This window comes from Tetrao urogallus (genome assembly GCF_951394365.1).
Source record: "Tetrao urogallus genome assembly, chromosome: 19".
Lineage (NCBI taxonomy): Eukaryota > Metazoa > Chordata > Aves > Galliformes > Phasianidae > Tetrao > Tetrao urogallus.
Window position 1 is genome coordinate 6036111 of NC_136832.1, and position 21822 is coordinate 6057932.

Here is a 21822-nt window from a genome sequence, read left to right on the forward strand (position 1 = left end):
TCGGTTTAAAAGCAAAATCTTGGTGTCCCTGCAGGGCAGAGAAAACAGTCTCTCCGGTACAAAGTGTAACTGAAGTCACAAGGAAATTGCTGCAGTGTAATCAGAAAGGTTGAGAAAGTCCTGAGATGTTCCCCTTCGCTGAGCTTTGTTTGCTTTGGTTTTCTGTCACATAAGGCTGAAACTTTGAGGCTCTCCCTTCCTGACAGAGAGGCTGAGCACAAGCGCTGCGTGTGGAGCTGGTGGCCCTGGGCTTTGGGATGTGTTCTCAGGGCAAACAAAAGGCAGATTCCCAACTCCCCCCCCCCCCCGGGGCAAAGCAAAGTGTTTGAGTAGGAAAATGCAGAGGTGTTTGCTCCATCCACTGCTGCTCACAACCCAAGTGTGCCCATTCTCAGCAGTCGGGGCAGAGCAGCGATGCTGAATGCTGCAGAGAGAAGTGGTTTGGGGTGCAGGGACCGTGCAGATGCGGGATCGCGTTGGGTCTGGTCCCTTTTGGGAAGTACAAGTTGCCTTTCCTGTAAATGCTCCATTGAGAGGAAAGGAAAGGCTGAGCCCAGTGTGCTGGGCACACACCCAGCTCTGTGCACACCCAGACGCCGGGAGTTACGGAAATGCTGCTTGCACAAGACTGGCTGCTGCCTGCACGGCAGGGTGAGGGAGCTGAGTGGTGGAGCTGGGGCTGTCAGACCCTCTGTGCTTCAGCAGAGCCAGACCTTGCAGCAGGGTGGGATGCTGGGTCTGAGTGATGTTCCATGGGGTGCAATGTGGGGAAGTGCATCCTGCTGCAAAACGTGTAGGACACTTGGGGAACCAGGCAGGGAGAGTTCTCTGCTTGCAGGAGCAGGATTGTGCTGACTTGGCGAGAGCAAGGAGGTTGTTCAGGGTGGGATTTGGCTGGCTCTGTGTCTGCTGTCTCTGGCCAAAGATTGGCTGATATCACCTCTGTGGGGCCCTGGATCCACGACCTGGCTTGGAGACAGCCCTGAGCCCCTTCCCACAGCCAGCACGCCCCTGGGGTTCCCAAATGCCCCCTGCAGAGCCCCGCAAGCTCAGAGCTTTGTCACCCCGTTGCTGGCTGAAGTCCTCCATGCTCTCAGCCAAAGGCTGAGGAGCACTGAATCCCCATGCAGAGGTTTCCTGCGTAATTAGGACAAACGCCCACTAACTATTAATTAGACTTTGGGCTGTGGCTGGGGGTGCTGCTCTCGTGCCCAGTGGGGCTGGGATGTGCCGGGTCGTGCCCAAGCACAGTGCCTGCATTATGCTGAGCTCAGCCCCGCACTTTGCAGGGTGCTCAGGGAGTGCACAGATGGCTGAACCCAGAGACACCGTGGTCCTGGCCTACAGTGGGGGCCTGGACACCTCCTGCATTCTGGTGTGGCTGAAGGAGCAGGGCTACACTGTCATCGCCTTCCTGGTGAGCCTGGGGGCTGCTGGGGGTGGGTGTGGGGATGTAGGGGCACAATGGGGATGTGCGGGGTGCTTGGAGCACTGGTGAGTGTCACCCTGTCTGTGTGCAGCACTGCTTGTCCTTGCTGGCTAATGACTGTTAATGGGGCAGAGCCAAGGGGCTGGCAGAGGGCAGTGTGGCCCCAAAATGCCAGCTCAGATGGAGGGAATTCCTCCTGCTCATCCTGGATGGCTCCAAGCCCAGCCCGGTCCATGCAGACCAGACATGCCCTTGGTTTCGTGCAAGCATCCAACCAAGCTTTTCTCACTTTTCTAGGCCAACATTGGGCAGAAGGAAGACTTTGATGCAGCCCGAAAGAAAGCACTGGCACTAGGGGCTGAAAAGGTACCACGAGGAGCTCTGAGAATCCCCCAGTCCCTTTCCCAGGGGACTGGCACCTAAATCTTTTGGCACCATTTAGGAAAGGGGAGAATAAGCATCCCCTCACCTTGCCATCCCCGTAGGTTAGCATAGGCACAGCCTGTGGCACAGCTCCCATGAGAGCTGGTTGCATCCTCAGCTGCCCTCCATCCCAGTGCTCCTTCCATCCCCTCAGGTGTACATCCAGGATGTCTGCAGGGAGTTTGTGGAGGAGTTCATCTGGCCAGCAGTGCAGGCTAATGCACTGTATGAGGACCGCTACCTGCTGGGCACTGCGTTAGCCCGGCCCTGCATCGCCCGCCGTCTGGTGCAGGTCGCCAAGGAGCAGGGAGCCCGGTACATCGCCCACGGGGCCACAGGCAAGGTGAGGGGCTGGGGGCGGGCCTTGGCTGCTCGTGCTTGCGCGGTGAGGCGTTTGGTGAGTGCTGGTGGGATTGCAGAGCTCTGGTTTTGCCGCTAGAGGCAGCCAGAGACCGTGGGAAGGATGCTCGGGGAGGGATGCTCTGCGGCCGCTCTGCCCTCCTGCTTTATTCTCGGCCAAGAAGGACGCAGGACTTACGCCGCGATGTCCCAGAAAAGGACAAAGCCATGGGGCACGGCTGTCGTACTGCCTGATCTGTGGAGGCAGGAGTTGGACTCGATGATCCTTATGGATCCCTTCCATCTTGGGATCTTCTGTGATCTCCTCCAGGGGTGCTCGGGGTGACCCCATCACCAGGTGCCAGCACTGCTCTGCAGGGTGCTGTGTGTGCACCCAGGCCTCCTCCTCCCATCCTTCAGGGAACCCCCATGCAGCCCACAACCTGGTGTGAGGCAGGTTGGGTTTGGGGTCCCTGGTGGAAGAGTCCTGCTTGGAAGGAGGATCTTCACGCTTAGAGATTGAGGACAGAAGGGCACGCCTGCCAAGATAGCTCCATTGCCACAGTGCCTCCTGTTCCTGCCCCTGGATCCTCCTCCTGATTCACCCAGCAGTGTCTCCTTGACTGTGCCCTGGGCACTGCGTATTTCTCTTCATCCCTGGGCATCACTGGCATCAGTGCCACCCTGGGGATCCTCGGCTGCTCCCCAGACCCCCACCTCCTCGAGCCATTAAGGCACAGGCAGCACTGTGGGTAACCTGACCCTGCATGGCCCTGCAGCATCCGCAATGCGCGCCATCTGCGGTGTCCCCGCTGCAGGAGCAGATGGAGGTGTTTTGGGCCTGTAAGGGAAATGAGTGCTCTGTCAGCTCTGCTCGTGTGTAATAGTCCTGGGGGATCTCACAGCCCGGTTGTAAATGTATCCTTCAGGCTGGGGACAAGAGGAAGGAGGGGATCCTCACGCCCCCTTGGTGCTGGGGGAAAATGGATTTGGTGAGCCCTGTTCCCTTGGAGGACACCCCTTCCAGCTACCTGCCCTCATTAGCTGTGCCCCACCAGCATGGGCCAATTAAGATAGAGAGAGGTTCAGAGCATCCTTCTGGGTGGTGAAGTCTTCCTCTCCCTTCATGAAGAAATAAATACTCAGATCAGGGCTTCATAGGATCACATAGGCTGGGAAACGCCTTTAAGGATCACCAGGTCCATCTGCACGTTGGGTTTTCGGGGCTCTCAGCCCTGAGGAGTGCTGCTCTTGGTGACCTCAGTGCCTACTGTTGGGACAGTTTGCACCCAAAACACGTCTCCCTTGCTCTCTGCTGCATTTTGCTCCTGTTCCCGGAGCAGGGACGTGTCTGGGCTCTCCAACACCGCACACGGCATCATCCTGGGGGCTGCATGCACATACATGTGCGTGGCTGTGTCCATGTGCACCACTGCATGCGTGCCGTGCCAGGGACAAAGCTCCAAAGCAGTCCCCCACCCTGAAGGGACTGAAGGATGTGGCTCCTGTGGGTTGTTGGGGAGGGGGCACTTGCCCCAAGGCAGCCCCTCAATGTCTCCCTGTGTGTTTCAGGGTAACGACCAGGTGCGCTTTGAGCTCAGCTGCTATGCGCTGTGCCCCAGCATCAAGGTAAGAACCCAGCCCACCTGGGGAATTCTGCTTTAACACAGACACAGCTCTCCTTAACAAGCTGCCAGCTGCACCGAGCTGCGTTTTGGTATTTAAGGGGGGGCCGTAATGATCCTTAATTGATCTGTTTTTCCCCCAAACACCACGAGGCCGCTGAGCAAACAGCGCAGTGGCAGCTGCTGGATGATCAATGCTGCCTGCTTCCCCCTGGCATCCAGCACCTTGCGAGGGTCAGGGTTTTGGGTTACTCCACCATCGCAAGGAGAGATTGAATTTCAACTGGGGAGGGGTTCAGGGGGCAGAGGGCAGCGAGCCTCATGCTTCTGCTTGCCTCCAGGTCATCGCACCGTGGAGGATGCCTCAGTTCTACCAGCGCTTCCCTGGGCGCCGTGAGCTGATGGAGTATGCCCAGGTAGGAGCAATGGGATGCTGATGTGGGATGCTCACCACACCATGTGGGCAATGGCAGTGAGACCCACACAGCATTGCTGCAGCACCCCACTGAGTTCTCCTGGGGTGTTGTTTTTTTTTTCTCCTATATTTCTCTCTTTTTTTCTCATAATTACCTAGTTGCTGTTTGTAACCCATTTTCCCAAGTAAACGGGTCCCAGCTCAATGACTTGTGTAACAGACAAAGCAAACACACTCCTCTTTGTTGTCCCTTCCTTTTTGAAGTACAAGTTGCAATAAAACACATTAGAAGTTTTGCATCAGGTTTTTACGTGCCCACCAGGGTACCTTTCTTTTTTAGCGACTGCACGGAAATGCTTGACAACTCGGCTCAATCAATCAAAAGGGAAAAGGCAGCTCTGTGCATACACCAGAAAATTGCTTCAGTTTTTAAATAGCTGCCATCCAGGCTGCCTGGCAGCACGGGGACGGTGAGGTGTGGGGCCACGGGAGCTCAGAGCAGCACATCGGGGCTGCGCGTTGAGGACTGTGTTTGCCATCTGTTGGTGTATTATGAAGGGGCGAGTTTACGAGAGCTTTCCATATGTTGCCAAACAAATTGTCAAATAGGGGAGTTATTAAGAGCGCGGCGTTTTTATTATAGGGAAAATGGAACATGTGTTTTGGGTTTGGGTTTTGTTGTGGTTTTCTTTTTAATCTTTGTGTTGCTTTTTTTTCTTCGTTTGGAAAGAGTGGGGGGTGGGGAAATGGAAAGTGAAATGGGTTGGGGCCCTGCTCGGAGAGAAGAGGTTGGGGTTGAGGGTTTGCAGTACTTCTTGGCCTATGGCTGTGCTCAGCACTCTAAAGAAAAGGGAGTTTTCCTTCTTCATGCTCAGGAGAAGGAGATGTGGGCAGGTCCTCTGTGCCTGGATGTGCTCAGGGCAACACAGTAATTGCTCAGCGTGAATTAATGACGATGAAATGTCTTCTGTCAGGATCCAGGAGGGCTCTGTGATGGGAACGAGGGCCCTGGTGGGGCTGAGGTCTGCAACCCAGCCCTTGTGCTCTGTGTATGGCAAAGGGTAGAGGCTGGGAGATGTGCTGCCCCGAGGGAAGGGGCAGGAGAGGCCCTTGCATCCAGTGAGCTGTGCTTCGCCTTCTCTGCAAGTCAGAGCTTGTGGCTGAGGTCCATTTGAAGTGCAAATGTGCTGCCTGCTCTGTAGGTAGGAGCAGGTTGGGGCAGTGGAGCTGCCCAGTGAGTCCAGGTAATGGGGTAAGAACTGTGGGCCACACGTCTCCATGTTATCTCCCATGTCAGAGGATCCTAGCTGGGGAACAAGCCAACCCGGCCTGGAAAAAGATGTTCAACATCCATTCTAACATCTCTGTCACCTGGGTTAAATGATGCCCTGGTTGCCCCAAGGGGGAGCTGATGGAATGCAGGGTTGGAGGCACAGCTGTCCGTGCTGCTGGTGCCCATGGGGTTGTGCCTTTGTGTTTATGGGGCTGAGTCCCACGGAGGCTGTGCTGGAGGCTGGCTATCCCTGTGGACTTGCTCAGCACTTCTCCCCTTCCCTCTGCAGAAACACGGCATCCCAGTGCCTGTGACACCCAAGGCCCCCTGGAGCATGGATGAGAACCTCATGCACATCAGGTGAGCAGACAGCCCTGGTGGGGCAGGGACCCAGAGCATGGTGTCATGACGTCCCCGCTGTATGGTGGGGCATGACACTTGGCCAGCACAATCCTTCACGCTTCTGAAGCAAAGAGCCTGCTCCCCATCATAGAACGGCTTGGGTTGGCACAGACCCCAAAGTTCATCTGGTTCCGTCCTTCTGGACTGTCCTGTGATGAGCTGAATGAGGCTGGCCCCAAAATCTCCACCTTTTCTAAAGCTGTGGAGTTGCCCACGTCCCACGTAGCACCGTTTGTCTCTTGGGTCCTTGCAAGCCCCGGGTTCCCTAGCAAGGTTACTGCTGAGTCTCCTGGAGAACCACAACACGCCTTTACCCCCATTGCTATGGGGTGGCCGTGCCGTGGGTGGTGGCAATGGTCTGAGCTGGTCCCAAAGCTCCATGGACCTACAGTGCAGTGACATCTCTCTGTCTCTCTCTCCCTCCTTCTCTGCCTGTTGCAGTTATGAAGCCGGGATCCTGGAGAACCCCAAGGTAATCGATCACGGCCGGGTGGCAGCTACAGGGCTGAGGGCGTCTCGTGTGTTTGCAGCCTAATTGGAAATTTCACGGCGGGCCGTGTGTGGAGGGGAAGCCCTGCCCAGCCCCTCCGCCTCCTGCAGCACGCTAATTGCCATTGGTGTCAGTAGGGGATGAGCCTGTTTCAGGGTGACACGGGAAGGGAAAATGTCACGGGGCAGCAATAAGGGAGCAATTACACTTGATGAGGTGCTGGTGGCTTCCCCAAGTGGATAGAGGAGTTCTGGCTGCTCCCCATGGCCCCTTTTGCTTCCTCTTCTTCTCTCTCTGGGTGGAAGCAACAGCTTCAAAGTGACCTCCTCCATGGGACCACCACATTCCCATGGGCTGCAGACTCTTGGTGCTGCACATGCTCCAGCTGCTGGGATGATCAGCAGCCATTCAGCCCTCCATCAGCACCAATTGTTGCTGGATAGGAGCCATTTGCTGCTTAGCAAACCCTGGTAGGTTGGACACATGCCTATAGCATAGAGATGACAGGATGGGGACCGTGGAGAGGGCATCCTGGCCCCCCACCACTTCTTCCCCATTACCGCATCAGTACCTCTCTGCATCTTTGAGCAATACCCCATAGTTCTGCCCAGTCCATGTCCCTCCCAGTCTGGAATGCTGGGTGGAAAATGTTCGCTGAGCATCCTTTGGTGATGGGCACATTGCCATCCTTCGGTACTGGGAGGTGGCCGTGTGCTGTCACCACTGTCCCCTTCCCCAGCCCAGGATGAGGGTGGCTGGGGTGCCAGGCACGGTGGGTCCCCTCCCAAAGCCCAGAGACTGCCAACGAGGGATTTGAAAGCAGATGGTTGAGCTATTTTCTGCCTCTGTGAGGCCCGATTGAAGGGCAATGAGGCAGCTAATGCGGAGAAAGATAGAAATTTACTTGCTTTAACTTCATATGGCACTCTGAAAGAGTTCATTCAGTCCCGGGCACAACAATATCAGCCGGATGAATAAACCATTTGCGGCATCGATAGCTCTGCATCATGGTTTACTTCATGGACCATTTGCTTCCAATTTCTTCTCTTCTTGCCCCGTTTTTCTTGCTTCTTTCCCCCCCCCCCCCTTCTTTCCACACACTCTTCCTTTTTTTTTCTTTTTTTTCTTTTTTTTTTTTCCTCTCTCCCCTTTAAAGATGACATTGCAGGACTAGCCCCCCTGCAGGGAGGGATAAATAGGAGGCATTGATACACTGCAACAAACTATTTGTCATTTGAACTGTGCTTTTAGGAGAGAGAATAAAAAGAGGACAGACTCGCACCGTAATGATGGAATGCAAGCCAAATGTCACTTTTATTTCTATTTAGTTATTTTATCTAATAGGGGTTTTCATAGTTGGCTTAGAAAATTGGAAACTACCTGACTTTGACTTCCAATGTTTAGTAAAGAGTTTTTAATACTTTCCATTTCTTCCCCCCCCTCGCGGTTCCCATCTTTCCTTTTGAACTTCAAGTTTTCCATCATCTCCAGCGGGTCTGTCTGGTTAATAAGTGTGATCGGGGCTAGGAGAGGGCAGATGATGTAAAATTGAAATCTGCAGCCCGTGTAATCTGTGTGCTTGGGGGGCATGGGGGAAACGTGCACGCGCTGCGTAAAACAAGGGAAGAGGGCAAAAAATATTCATGGAATATCCTGAGTTGGAAGGGGCCCGTAAGGATCGTTGAGTCCACACAGCCTCTACACAGGACCACCCAAAAATGAGACACATGTCTGTGAAGTTGGGCTCGATGATCCTCGTGGGTCCCTTCCAACTCGGGATATTCTATGGTTCTGTTTTCCCCTCTTTGCTCAATGGTGAGGAGGCAGGAGATGGACATGGGAGAGGCTGCAGCTGGGGGTGTGGGCAGGTGGCTGGGTTGTGCTGTGCCTCAGTTTCCCTCCCCCCCCTTCCCAGCTCAGGGGCTGCACGCGGGCACTGCTGGGTTCCCTCTGTGGTCACACGGGGAACACAAGTTTAGTATCACCAGCATGAGTGACAACGCTGTCCCAACCTGGATGGGGCAGCAGCCACGAGGGAGATGCTTCAGCTTTGCTAAATTGCAATGCATTTTGCTTGCCAGGACGGAAAGCTTTTCTTGTTATTATTATTATTTCTTCTTCCCTCGTCTGGTACGTGCTTCAATTCACTGCCATCACCCCAGCCTCCAGTGGCCCAGCTCTAAAGGAGATAAGATGCTTCTTTACTATAAATCTTGGGGGAAAATATACATAAAGGTTGATGTGCTCTGAAATGGGTTTTTGCTTTGTTCCTCTATTTTCCCCCTGTGTGTATTAACCTCGAGGACACCATGAAAGAGCCCATGCGACTAGAGCACCTGCTGGGGTCAGCCCTCCTCATTCGTTTTCTCGGTCCGCACGGAATAAGCTGGGTTCTGGCCCCGCCGCAGCCCAGCTTATTCTGCACTGACCGCAAAAAGTCGCACTTTTCCCTGCCTGACTTGCTTCTCTGCAGCTATTCCGCCTCCAGCTGTGGGGGCGTCGAAGAAAAAGATGAGATCAAGTTGAGGGGAAAAATTGTCTGATTTCTTCGTCCCTTTTGTTCCCAGGGCCCCCTGAGCTCCGGCGCTGCTTTGTGCCGTGATCGCCGTATCCTGTTGCTTTGGGATGGGGATGGGTGCCAACCTGCTGAGCTTTCAGGGGTGCTGGTGATGCTGGTTGTGCCCATGACACCAACTGTCCCTTGCCTTTTCCCTTTGCAGAATCGGGCCCCCCTTGATCTCTATACGAAGACCTGTGACCCAACGACCTCTCCGGACATCCCAGATGAACTGGAGATCGAATTTGAGAAGGGTAAGACATCCCCAGAGGTCCCCCTTGGCACTGAGCGTACGTTAGGACCAAATCTTGCTTCTTCGTGAAAAATGTAGCCTGGAGCATCGCTAAGGTGAAAACGGGCTACACCCCAGCTTGGAGCATCACGCCTTGGTGCATGCTGGGCTTCTTCCATTAGTGTGGGTGGTCTGGGTACATCCTCCGTGGCTCCTTGTCCCACAGCGCTCAGTCCTGTGGCAGTGGGACCCCAGTGACGCCAAGGGGGGACCCCAGGCATGGAGGAGCTGCGGGTGCTGCTGTCGCTGTCCATGGTACTCAGGTGGCCCCTGGGGACACGCGGGTGACGCTGATGCTCGTCACGCTTAACGAGGGGATACTGAGCTCCCACTCCTGCCATCCATGGGTGTCCCCATGCCACCCCATGGTTAAGAGGGGCCACCACCTCCCCAAAGCCCCCAGCACTGGGAGCCTGGCTCCATTCCCCTGATCCTCTCCCTGCGAGGCGGAGCCCCCATTCAACCCCTAGTTAATTTATTTGAAGTTTTAATCTAATTATTAACTATTTTAAAGGCTAAGCAGCTTTCACCAACAACAGCCCCGACAATGTCGGCTCTCTGCCACGCGGACCCCGGCCAATGCCCCAGCGAAGGATGAGAATAGAAAGAGCCAGGGCGAGGGGAGGGCGCCGAGGGGGGGCCCTGGCGAGAAGCAGCTTAAGGTTCATTATTGCCGCAACTTACATTTAATAGCAATTTACAACTGAGTTTATAAACCCCTGGAAAATAGGGGGTTTAGGTTGGGGGAAGCTGACAGAGCCCGTCAGTAGACACGGCTCTCGCGGGCGCCTCGTAATAAAGACTAGAAAGGGAGTCATTGAGCGCTGATTGGCAACTGATAGCGCGTTCAATGGTAATGAGGAGGGCAGATGGAGGGGAGATTAGCCTCCAACTCCGCGCAGCTTTTCTTTGTGGGCCCCGCAGCCCCCTTGTCAGCTTCCTAATACATTTATTGCTCATTTCACACTGCTAAAGAAAATGCCTCTTTTGCTATTCAGCCTCACCGCCACCCCCCCCCCCAAACCCCTCTTGCCTCCCTCCCACCCAGCATCTAAAAATAAAATATTTCATCTGTTTTCAAAATTTTCTGTAAAAATGCAACCGTGAATTCCTATGGAGCACCCCACCATGGGGTGCGTGTGCATGTGCGTGCACACACGTGTGCACATCACCGTGCTCCAGACGTGTCTCCCCCCCTGCTGGCGGGTGGCTCATTTGTCACCCTCCCCCCCGGCTGGGGCTGGTGGGACAGAAGGTGCTGCGCCCTAAGACAATTGCTGAGCGTGAAATTCAATTAGTTAAGGGCCTGGTTGCAATTTCACAGGCCCTAAAAAAAAGAGAGCGGGGGGGAAAAAAGGGGAAGGGGGGCATTTTTATGGCCTTTTTATTTATTTATTTCGCTTTTCTCCTGAGGAGGTTCCCCCTCCCCTCGTCCCCCCCGGCAGCAGCTTGGATATGCCTTTTTAAGAAGTTATTTAGAGTTCATATCTGTCACATCTATTTAACGCGCGCGGGATGACGCCGGGAGCGGATCCCGTTGCCACTCCATCCTGCCCACCACTCTCCTCTGCAGGTGTCCCTGTGAAGGTCACCAACACCAGGAATGGAGTCACCCACCGCTCTGCCCTGGAGCTCTTCGTGTACCTGAATGACATTGCGTGAGTGCCATGCGGTCCCCTGCCGTGTCCCCCAGTGTTCCCCAGCTGGGATAGAGTTGGGTTGGCGTCACTGATGGCAAAGCAGCAATGGGACAGTCCTTGTTGATCCAGGTTTGTGCCACTCGTGCCACCAGTGCTGGCACTAAGCAGGGAGTGTTTAGGCTTTCACTTCTTACGCTCTCCTATTTACACCTTCTGCATTTATTGTGTGTCCCAAAGGGTTAAGGGCTGCCCTGCAACCAGGGTAGCACCCTTTGTGTGCCTGCTCCTGCCAACCAATGCTACCTAGAGCCACCCAGTCCCTGGCACCCTCCTCTATGCCTCTGCCTTTTATTCCTCCAGAGCTGAATAGGAATGAACTTTTCCATGTAGTTCTCCTTTTAAATGTTAATTAAGTGGTTTGAAGATGACTTCAGCCATCACACAGCAGCTGCCCACTTTGCTGTCCCTCATGCTGCTCCCCTTGCCCAGCACCATGGGGCTTTGCCGTTGGCGAGTGAAGCATGAGAGCAGAGCCACGAGAAGGAGAAAAGGAGGATAACCATCTGCCTTTTACCCATCCCATCTGGGGGGTCACTGTTGACGCCAGCACTGTGCTGAGGTACCCACGCCATCATTTGGGGTTTGGCCCCTCATCACCCATCCACCTATTTCCTCTTCAGGGGCAAGCATGGTGTGGGGCGCATCGACATCGTGGAGAACCGCTTTGTTGGGATGAAGTCCAGAGGTGAGCAGGTGCCAGCCTGGCCCTAAAAGCAGCCACAAAAGGAGAATGTGCTGGTGGGACTGAGTAGGGGGGGTCAGGTGTTTGGGTTTTGTGCTATTCCCTTCAGCTTTTAACCAGGATTTGGCCATTGTGATGATGTCTCACTGGGTTCGCAGCTGCCTGTGCTGTGGTTTGTGCCAGCCCCAGTGCCACCAGAGAGCCCAGGTTTTGAGTGTGACACCTGTCCCCACTGAGAAAAGATCATTAAATTGTCGAATCATTAAGGTTGGAAGAAACCGCTAAGATCATCAAGTCCAACCTTTCCTCACCATGGACTGGCTCCCTGGGAGGATGCAACCACAAAGCTACCAGTCCTGGTTAAAGCCAATCCTTGATTTATGTATACCTTTCTGAGGCTGTGGTTCACATCGATTCCCCATTAGGATCAGTTCCATCAGAAACCTCTGGAGGCAGTGAGTTGCCCCGTGCAGAACTGAGGAGCCAGAGACTGCTTGTCATCATTTCCCATTCATAATCATTTCACTCTCCTCATCCAGGCTCTTTTGTCTTAAATCTCATTAATGCCTAATTAGAGGCTCCCTTTCTTTATGCTTGCCCTCTGTGGCAGGGCACGAGCAAATATTTTGATAAGGCTCTGCTGCCTGTGCAGCACCAGCAAGAGACAGACCCCAAACCATGGGGTGCCAACCTGTAGAACTGAATTAAAACCAAAAGAAGGGCAAACAAAACCAGAAACCAAGACCGCACGCACACGTCTGTGTGCATTAGCATGCTGGATGCTGAGTAATTTGTCAAAATCTTTGTTGTTATTGGTTTTTTCTTTTTTCTTTTTTTTTTTTTAAGAGCCGCTGACATGCTCTAGTGACCCTTGCAGCATTTAATAATTTCACTAAACCCCATTTATCTGTCATGTTTGTCTGCCAAGTGACATTGTCAAGCAATCGCTGTCGCGTTGGCGCGCTGGTGGATGAGAGCTCTGCACATAGGAACAGGGACAATTCCTGGGAACCCTTGTACCCAGTAGGATACAGTAGCCCTTGGTGACCCCCTCACCCTGCTCACTAAGGGAAACCGAGGCACAGACACAGAGCTGGGGCTGCAAATAAGTTTTTCCCATCTTGATGCTGCCTTCTATCCTTTCCTTCACCTCCTGAGCCCAAGTGCTGAGGATGGGAAAAGTGCATTGGCACTGATTTTTGCCAGTCTCCTCACTGAGATCTGCTAAGGCCAAAGCAGTGAGGGTGCACTGTGTGCTGTGCTGGTCTTGGAACCATGTGAGCTGGGATATGGGGTGCAAATGGCCAGCAGGACTGGCTGGAATGGGGCCGTGTGTGCCTGGTCCCGTCCTCATTACCAAATTACCTTTCTGTCTCCGGAGAAGGCTTAATTAAGTGGAGTAAATGAAATCAGGCGTGAGATAGCAGGAAGGAGAGCCTAAAGAGCTGAGCAACATTTCCTGGGGGCTTCTCTTTTCTCTCCCCACATTTCCATGCCCTCACTGCTCAAACCTTGCTCTCATTTGCAAGGATTTGCCCAGGGGTAGAAATTCGGGCATACCATCCTGCAGGCGCGTGGTCCTAACATTGCAACCTGTCCCATCCCACCAGCACCGTGTGCCAACCACACTCAGCACAGCAAAGCCAACAGCACAGAGGAGGACTGACAGCCGAGCTTACAAATTAGAAAATTTTAAGCAGCAGCAGCTGTCTGCGTGGCTGCCCCCCCTTCCCCAGTTGTAATTGCGGGGTGATTGCAGCTCCGGCAGCCCGCATCGCTGACACCTCTGTCTTTTCCTGTAAACACGGGGAGATGAAAATAGACACTTGGAGAGGCTGTGAGTGTCACTCTGAAGGTGTCTCTGGGAGCTCAGCTGTCACCTCCCTGCCTGGCACAGCAGACTCTGCGCTGCTGTCATTGCACGGATGGGGCGAGCGGGGAGGTGGGCGATGGGCAGGGATATGAAGGTGGGGGGTGAGGCATAAAACTGAACCTTGGGTCAGCCCAAGTGGGATGGAGGGGGAAGGAGAGGGGATGTTCGTGGTGCCAACAGTGCGCTTGGCTTTGTGGTTGGGGTTTGAAGCCCTGGTGTGGGGCTGTGCTCGTGGGGATGGCTTCAGTGAGCATCTGGGGATAAGTCCCGTTGGGCCTCTCATCTTGGAGGGCACTGAGCTTGCAGATGCCTGGTAGGGATGGGGGATGGTGAATGAAGTGTGGGTTTCTTCCCCTCCAGTCCTTTCATTGAAGATCCTGGGTAATGGGGAGACTGAGCGAGGTGTGCCCCGTTGCAGGGACAAGGAGCAGGCTCCAAAATGCCCACTGATGCAGCCCCTGCTGACGCAGCTGACTGCAGCTCTCTGCAGCACACGGATTGGGAGACAGCATTCCTATAACTTTTATTGTGACCAAATCCAGAATTTCTATTTTTTTAGGAAAACAGCCTCGTTATTTGATATGCCAACAAAACAGCATAGGTGCCACTTGCCCAGGGCTGTGCCATAGTGTGGGTGCCCAGTGGGGTGGGGACAATGCTGTGACCTCAGAGCTGGCCGTGCCCACTGCTGGATAACCCCATCCTTTCCCATCACTTTCCATGCACCTGGAGCAAAATCCCACATTGTCTTTAAACACGTTTTAAACCCATGGAACAAAGGGAGCAGTCCCATCCCAACCCCAGTCCTCACACAACCAGGGGTGAAGGGGAAGGAGCCGGGGGGGGCTTTCTTCAGCCCCAAGTGGGGTTGTGCTCTCGGTCCCCAGGTAGCCCCATTTTGGTGCAGGGCTCGCCTGCCAGCCGAGGAGAGGAGGGGATTTCAGCCCTGTTCCTGCGCCCTGCATCGTTCACTTAATTACAGGTTTTCAGCTGCAGACCGTTGGGCACGTATCTGTGGGGGGATCGGTTCCCAAACCCTGTCATTTAGCCTCGTCAGAGTGCCTCTTCAAAGAGGGGAATCTAGAAATTTTCTCCGCAAGGTGCGGAGTGGACTGTCTCGGCCCCAGCATGAATATAATGACAGATGCATTTTGCAGCAAGCTGGGACTGAATGCGCTCGACCACAGCTCCTTCTGTCAGCCAAGTCATTATTTTTTGTCATTTACTGACAGTTTTGGTCTCATTCGTTTCTCTCTCTTTTTCTGCTTTTCCCCCTGCCTGGAAAAATGGCTAGGTATCTATGAGACCCCAGCGGGGACGATCCTATACCATGCGCATTTAGATATCGAGGCCTTCACCATGGACCGGGAAGTAAGGAAAATCAAGCAGGGGCTCAGCTTGAAATTCTCCGAGCTGGTGTACAATGGTACGTGTGGACCCTGCTGCTGCCCACAGGGTGCCAAGGTGCAGGTGTGGATGGTGGGGAAAAGGTGGGTGTGCTCATGCCCCGGGGTGTTGCTTGTGCCCAAGGAAGTTGTGATGCCCCATCCCTGGAAGTGTTTGAAGGATGGATGTGGCTGTGGAAAGGGTTGGAACTGGATGGTGTTTCCTTCCAACTCCCACCGTTCTGTGGTTCTGTGATCTTGGATGGTGTTTGAGTTTCCTTCCGACCCAAATCTGAGGTGCTGTAATCTTGAGAGCATTCTTACCACCCCACCCTACTTGCTTTTGGGTTAAATAGGCTCCATGGCGGGTGCTGGGAAGTGATGCCACCTTCCATGAGTGATCGCTCCTGGCAAACATACCAGACCGATGCTGTTGATTTCATTGAATCAGAATCAGGTTGGAAAAGACCTCTAGAATCCCCAGGCCCAACTTATTCCCATCATGTCCACTGACCACATCCTTCAGTGCCACATCTCCACGCTTCTGGAACACTTGCAGGGTTGGGATTTGTCCCACCCTGCCCAGTCACAATACTGATTCTCCATCCCTTCATCACCATCCCCATTTCTCCTTTCTGGAGCCCATTTGCTGCTTCCCCTGCATTCTGGGGCTGCAGCAGGACACGGCTGTGCACAGCCAGGAGCACCAGTGGGAGTCTCCATTACCTTCCCCTCAAATCACAGCGCCCGCTTCCATTTGCTCCCTGATGCTGCATCAGCCTGTAGCTGTTTATAGCAGACTTAGTGCTGTGTTTGCCTGTACGTTGGTTATTTATTTTCAGTCGAAGCCTCCAGCTATTTATTTATTTATAAACACTCACTGTTGGGAAACCACAGGACTACAGGGCCGCTCAGGTGTCAGTGGGTTTCTTTCCCCTCTTCCCACCTCTCGCAGAGCTGCAGGGTGCATTTCCACCCAAAGTGAAGAGCAGACCCTCACCCACGCACTGAGGGTATCTGGTGGCTCTTTAGGGCTACATCAGGATAGGAGCGGGTGCCTCAGCCCCATCAGCCCTCAGAGCTGGCCTTCCTGCAACACCTCATTATTGTCACCAGCCCCTGGTTTCAGGACAATTAGAGGTTATCTTCCCCCATCCCCATTGATCCCTTTGTGCAGCACTGGCTTTGAAGCCGCTGGGTCCCGCAGGTAGGGCCAGGTGCGGAAATGCCATTGTTGGTGTCGGGGGGGATTAGGGCAGGGAGGGCTGCTGGGATGGATGGCTGCAAGGGGGGAATTAGTTTGCAGTGGGGGGCGAGGAGGGAGGGGGTGCTTCCTCGCACCTGGAGTTGTCAGAGCAGCATTTAAGTGGCTGGTTATTATTTTAATGTGTCTCAGATTTATTTGTTGGTTTTTTTTTTCCCTGCCACGGGGACGCAACAGCCTGAAGTCAGCCTTGACATTTGAAGAGTTGTACCTGTAGTGTGTTTGTTAAAAAGAGGGATTTATTTGCCCAGCTGGAACGGAAGAAAGAGACCCCTGAGCCCCTTGGTTGTGCCATAGGGTGGGTTTGCCCCATGGGTCTGTGGAGCTCAGGCTGATGCCTTGGTGTGATGCTGGATGCTGAATGCAGGGATGAGGGCTCAGCACTGAACCATCCAAGTGTCTGTTGCATTCAAGTCCACGTAGCATCAGTTATATCCCAAAAAGGAGATCCCAGAGTAAAGGATGCACAATGCCCCAATCCTGTCTTGCGTGGAGGCAGCCAACAAAAGCTCAGGTTCGTTTCCTTAATGGCTTCAGCCTGAATCCCAGCTGGGAAAAGAAAGGTGAGAGGGCACCAGTGTGAGCAGAGCAGCAGGGAGATGGGGAGATAAAGCCCAGGGATGACCTGAGGGCCATGAATGGGCTCTTTCTCTTCCCCGCTCTATCTCCGTCTCCATCTCCCAGGCTTTATTCCGGGTCTTGGGGGCCTCCCCAGGTAATTATCCCACTCAGCAACAGGAGATGTGCACAGGGCATGGCCTCTCAGTGCCTGCTGTGGCCTCACTGATGGCAATGCCACCAACCACACCGGTGGCTGCTCCCCAAGGCTGCGTTTTGGGGGCTGTGACGCAGTGCTGGGGGCTGGGACCCACAAGGGAAATCAGAGCCCTGTTACTCTAGACATGGTCGAGGAAGCTGAGCCTGCTGGGATGTACGGATGTGCGTGCTCCGATGGGCAGCACGATAAAGCCCTGGGGTCAGCCCTGGGCAGTGATAGCTGGAGGGAGCGTGGGAGCGGGGCTGGGGCTGCCCCTGGGGCACCACATCCCAACAGGGCAGTTCCCTTCCTGCCTGACCCAGGGAACAGCATCTCAGGCCTATGTTGGGGGCTGCAAACGGGTCCCTCCAAGCCCACACTTATCCTATAGAACGTGTTCCATCCATCCACCTGTCCGTCTGTCTGCCTGTCCATCCATCCACCTGTCTGTCTCCAGCCAACCCTCTCAGGATGCCGGGCTTTGAGTGAAGGTTTTATGATAACTTAATAAAGCTTTTCATTTCCACGTGCAGAAGTTCTGCATCCAGCAGAGCCAGGAGGAAAATGCCCACAGTGCCTTTCAGTGAGCAGAGGATTCCCATCTCCTCTCAAGGATGTGCACAAATCCCCATTGCTCAGAACTGAACCATCCCATCCTGGCACCTTGTTTCCCTCTCCCAGCCCCAAGACTGCATCCCTTCCTTTGAAAATTACCCGATGGCTTCCTTGCAGAACAGCCTTCACTGGGGTCACCCTCCACGTCCTCCTGGCTCCCCAGCCTCTCCACCCCATTCTGATGGTGTCTCTGCCCACAGGATTCTGGTACAGCCCTGAGTGTGAGTTCCTGCAGCACTGCATCGCACGCTCACAGCAGGCAGTGGCAGGCACTGTGCGTGTCTCTGTCTTCAAGGGCCAGGTCTACGTCCTGGGCAGGGAGTCCCCACACTCACTGTACAATGAGGAGCTGGTGAGGTGAGTGGGCAATGAGGGGCCCATCCTGTCTCATTCTGTCCAATCTCATCCCATTCCATTTAATCTCATCTTTCATCATATTCAATCTCATCTTGCCTCATCCTGCCCTGTCTCATCGCATCTGAGCTCATCCTGTACCATTCCATCCCATCCCAGCTCATCCTGTACCATCCTATCTGAGCTCATCCTGTACCATCCCATCCCATCCCAGCTCATCCTGTACCATCCCATCCCATCCCAGCTCATCCTGTACCATCCCATCTCATTTTACCCCTTCCCATCTCATTCCATCCCAGCTTGGTCTGTCCCATCTTGTCCCATCCCTCCTCACTCCATCCCATCCTGCCTCATCCCATCCCAACCCACCTCCCCACCCACCCACGATGTACAGCACAATTTCCTCCCAGCCAAGCACGAGCTGTGTTTTGAAGTCAATATTATTTTTCCTCCAGCTTTTCCCTTTCCTTCGTGTTGTTTTCTCTCTCGCTTTCTCGCTCCCCCCAGCCCTCCCTCAACCCCTTTCAATCTCTCTAAACACTTTATAAGCCATAAATACACCCGAATGAGTTTAGATCAGTCGGAGTAAATGTCAAATTATCTTCTCTCTTTCTCTTCTCTGGCTTTTTTTTCCCCCTTCCCTCCCCCTCAAAATCAACAGCTCCTAATAATCCGTCCCAACCCTTCATTATGCTCCACGCTCTCACTTGGAGAGATTAAATGAATAAAGTAAAAAAAAAAAAAAAAAAGAAAAAAAAAAGAAGGAAAAAAAGAGGGGGAAAAAAAAAAAAGGAGGATGGAGGGGGGTGGGACGGAGGGAAAAGAGAGAGGAGAGAAAAGCAGGGGCACTTATTCTCCCTGCGTCTCCAACCATTTTCCTTTTCTTTTTGATTTCTACATCGCTGGTTTGAAAGCCTTTGAGTGACGGCGTCACAGGAACCCGAGAGAAAGCTGTGAGAGGCAGAGCTGTGTGGAAATGCCTCTGCACAGTAGGTAGAAAGTAACGTAATTATAGAGCAGGTCAGAACCACTCGAATGAGCAAAAATAAAAGCACAGAGGTTTTTCTGTAGCCCGTCAGGGGAGGTAAAATCATTGTAAACTCTTTTTTTTTTTTCCCTCTCTCTCTTTTTTTTCTCTTTTTCTTGTTTTTTTTTTTGTTTTTTTTTTAAGGTTTGCAGATTCTGGGAAATGAGTTTGGGGGATGAAAGCAGTAGAGATGGGGTCAGTGGGATGGGGGTGTGCCTGGTACTGCAGCACCAGCGGGACAGGGACCGGGCTGGGATGGAGCATCCCTACCAGGTGCAAGGGTGACACGTGGCAGACGTCACCTGGAGGGACAGGCATCACCTGGAGAGACGTGTGGGGCACCGGGACGAAGTGTCCCCTGCGTCCCCAAGGCGGTGACACCCTCTCTCCCCATAGCATGGACGTGCAGGGGGACTACGAGCCCGCCGATGCCACCGGCTTCATCAACATCAACGCGCTGAGGTCGGTGCGGGGGGGTCCCGGTGCCCCCCATCTCCTGCCCTGAGCCTCTGCCTCCCACTGACAGCTTCCCCTAATTACAGCCTTCCCGTGCATCCCTCCTCCTTATTTTACTTGTTTCTCATGCTTCCCCCCCAACTTAAATGCTGTAAAACATGCTGCATTTACATAATGGGCTCTTAATTTTTCCCTTGCCTGTTAACTGCTTTGTTCTCCCCAACACGCAGTGTCCCCCCACCCCTCTGAGATAAATTAATTACATTATCTCATGGAAAAAAGAAAAAAAAAAAGAAAAAAAAAACATAATTAAACTGTACAGGCCTTAACAAACGCCTGCTCCTCACGCCCCCTCATTCTGCTTAAATTAATTGAAAGGAAATGTGTGTTATTACTGTTAATTTACAATTAATTTATTCTTTTTTTTTTTTTTTTTTTTTTTTTTAATCTGGTTTCCAGGCTGAAGGAATATCATCGTCTCCAGAGCAAGGTCAGCACAAAGCAGGATGAATAGCAATCAATGGCACTCAGGCATCCCTCTCCCCTTCATAATTTCTCAAAGCGCTGCCGCTAATTGTGGCGGTAATTTGTAACTGGAACTCCGTCCCGTGGAGGTGATGCCTTTGTTACAGGGGAAGAAATTGGTGGGACAGAGGGACGAAAATAAATCTGTGATAGATGAAGAGCTGCTGAAGGATGCTTGCTTGGCCGATGTCACCATTGGGAATGGGGAGCCGTGGTGTCCCATAGGCAGTGTGATGGGACAGCCCCGACCCCGCGTGGTTGGGAAGATTTGGTTATTTCTCTTTTGCCTTCATTTTGGCACAGGGAGATGAGGTTCAGGGAAGGGGAAATGGGGAGAACCTTCTAAAGCTTGGTTAGAGGTGGAAACCTCTCGAGGGTTTCAGCAAGGGGTTGAGGACAGCACTGGGAGCTGGGCACCGACGGTGCCAAGGCTGCACTGTGGGGATAGAAAGCAAAATGTTCCCATCCCACCTGCTGTGCTACAAGGATGGGGATGGACTCTGGGATGAACCCAATGTCAGTGTCCCCTGCCCTCTGCCATCCAAAGGGATGACATTGTGCAGCCCCAGCCTCGATGGCCGCATGGGGACGTCCAGGCGTGCCCTGCTGCCGAGCTGGCGAGCATGACAAGCTCTGACATCACCGCTGGGAAAATAACATGTTATTTTCCCAGCTTGGATGTTACTTTCCCTGCTATTACTGGCAGCTACCATCTTGGGAGGAGAAAGCAGCAGAGGGCTGACAGGAAAGGGGGATGAATGGGTTTCTGGGCTGGTGGAGCCTGTCTGACACCCATGGGGTGTTGGGAGATGCTGTCCCCATTGCTCTCTGCTGTAAGGTGAGGACATGGGACTGTGACCTGTCCTGAGTGCTTTTGGTGTAAGAGCAGGGAGGGAAAGGCAGCGCGGTGGGAAAGCAGAGCGTGGCAGGACTGAAAAGCCAGTTCAGACCTGGTGCAAGCTCCATGGGGGAATGGGCTCTTGGAAGTCATGGGATTGCAGGGTAGAGGACACCCTACCAACCACTTGCCCTTTGCACTGAGCACGGCCATGTAGGGCTGATGTGAGTCAAAGTCTATGTTCAAGTGCTGTACCACTTTAATTACCATCAGCCCTTCCCATCCCTATGCTTATGCCGTTTCTCCCAGCATCCCCCCATCCCTGCGGTGCTGAGCATCATGCTGCTCTGCTCAATGGTAGGGCGAGCAGTGCAGCGCACCCAAACCACCCAGGAGCTCCCCAGCAGAGCTATCATGGGATGACATTTTGGACACCCCATCTACACCCTTCTTTCCTGTTGGGCACCAGCCACCATGTGCCCACGTGCCATGGGGCTGCTCTGCAACCCTGCCAGGCTCCAGGGAAGGGCTGGTCCAGGGTCACCGCAATCGATATCTCATCTGCAGGCTCTCCTAGCGGAAGTGATGGTATATTGGAACATGGTAATGGGTCTTGTCTAGTGGAAAAGGCTAATCTTCCCCAGCTGTACAGGATCTCCGCAGGTGTCCTCGGCTCTCCCTGCTGCCACCGGCCCTGCAGCAAGCCAAGGAGCACGCGTGGCTCTTTAAAGCTGCAGCAGTCCAATTTACTGCAAGGGACAGCCACCACCCTCAGCCCTGTAGAGAGGTGGCCCAGGGGCTCCCCGGTGCAGAACGTGCACCCGGTGTGGCACCACCACTCAAAGGACCTTGCAGCACAGATGGGCATGGCAGTGCGTGTTTGCTTTCTCAATGCAGAGAGGGTGACATGTCCTCCAGTCCTGTTCCCCAGGGGTGTCATCTCTGCAGAAAGGAGAAGGAGGAGGAGGAGGGTGCGAGGACAATGCTGGGAGGGATGTGGTCCCCTATAGTGCCACCTGCAAGTGTGGGTGAGAGGCAAGCATGTGCTGCAGGGAAAAGCAGAGGCAAATGAGCTCCTAGCTGCTGAGTTGGCTTTGTTTG

At 53.6% G+C, this 21822-nt stretch overlaps 1 protein-coding gene across 1 annotated transcript; it reads left to right on the forward strand.

Moving 5' to 3' along the window:
* Window positions 1-1309: 1309 nt before the first annotated feature.
* On the forward strand, window positions 1310-19872 carry ASS1 (argininosuccinate synthase 1; the record flags this gene model as incomplete). Its single annotated transcript, XM_079544625.1, has 14 exons — window positions 1310-1417; window positions 1727-1795; window positions 2007-2195; window positions 3764-3820; window positions 4158-4232; window positions 5794-5864; window positions 6348-6378; window positions 9117-9207; window positions 10819-10903; window positions 11566-11630; window positions 14795-14926; window positions 17722-17878; window positions 19299-19364; window positions 19818-19872. 14 exons carry the CDS (start codon window positions 1310-1312, stop codon window positions 19870-19872), a joined length of 1251 nt encoding a protein of 416 aa, XP_079400751.1.
* Between the last annotated feature and the right edge of the window lie 1950 nt (window positions 19873-21822).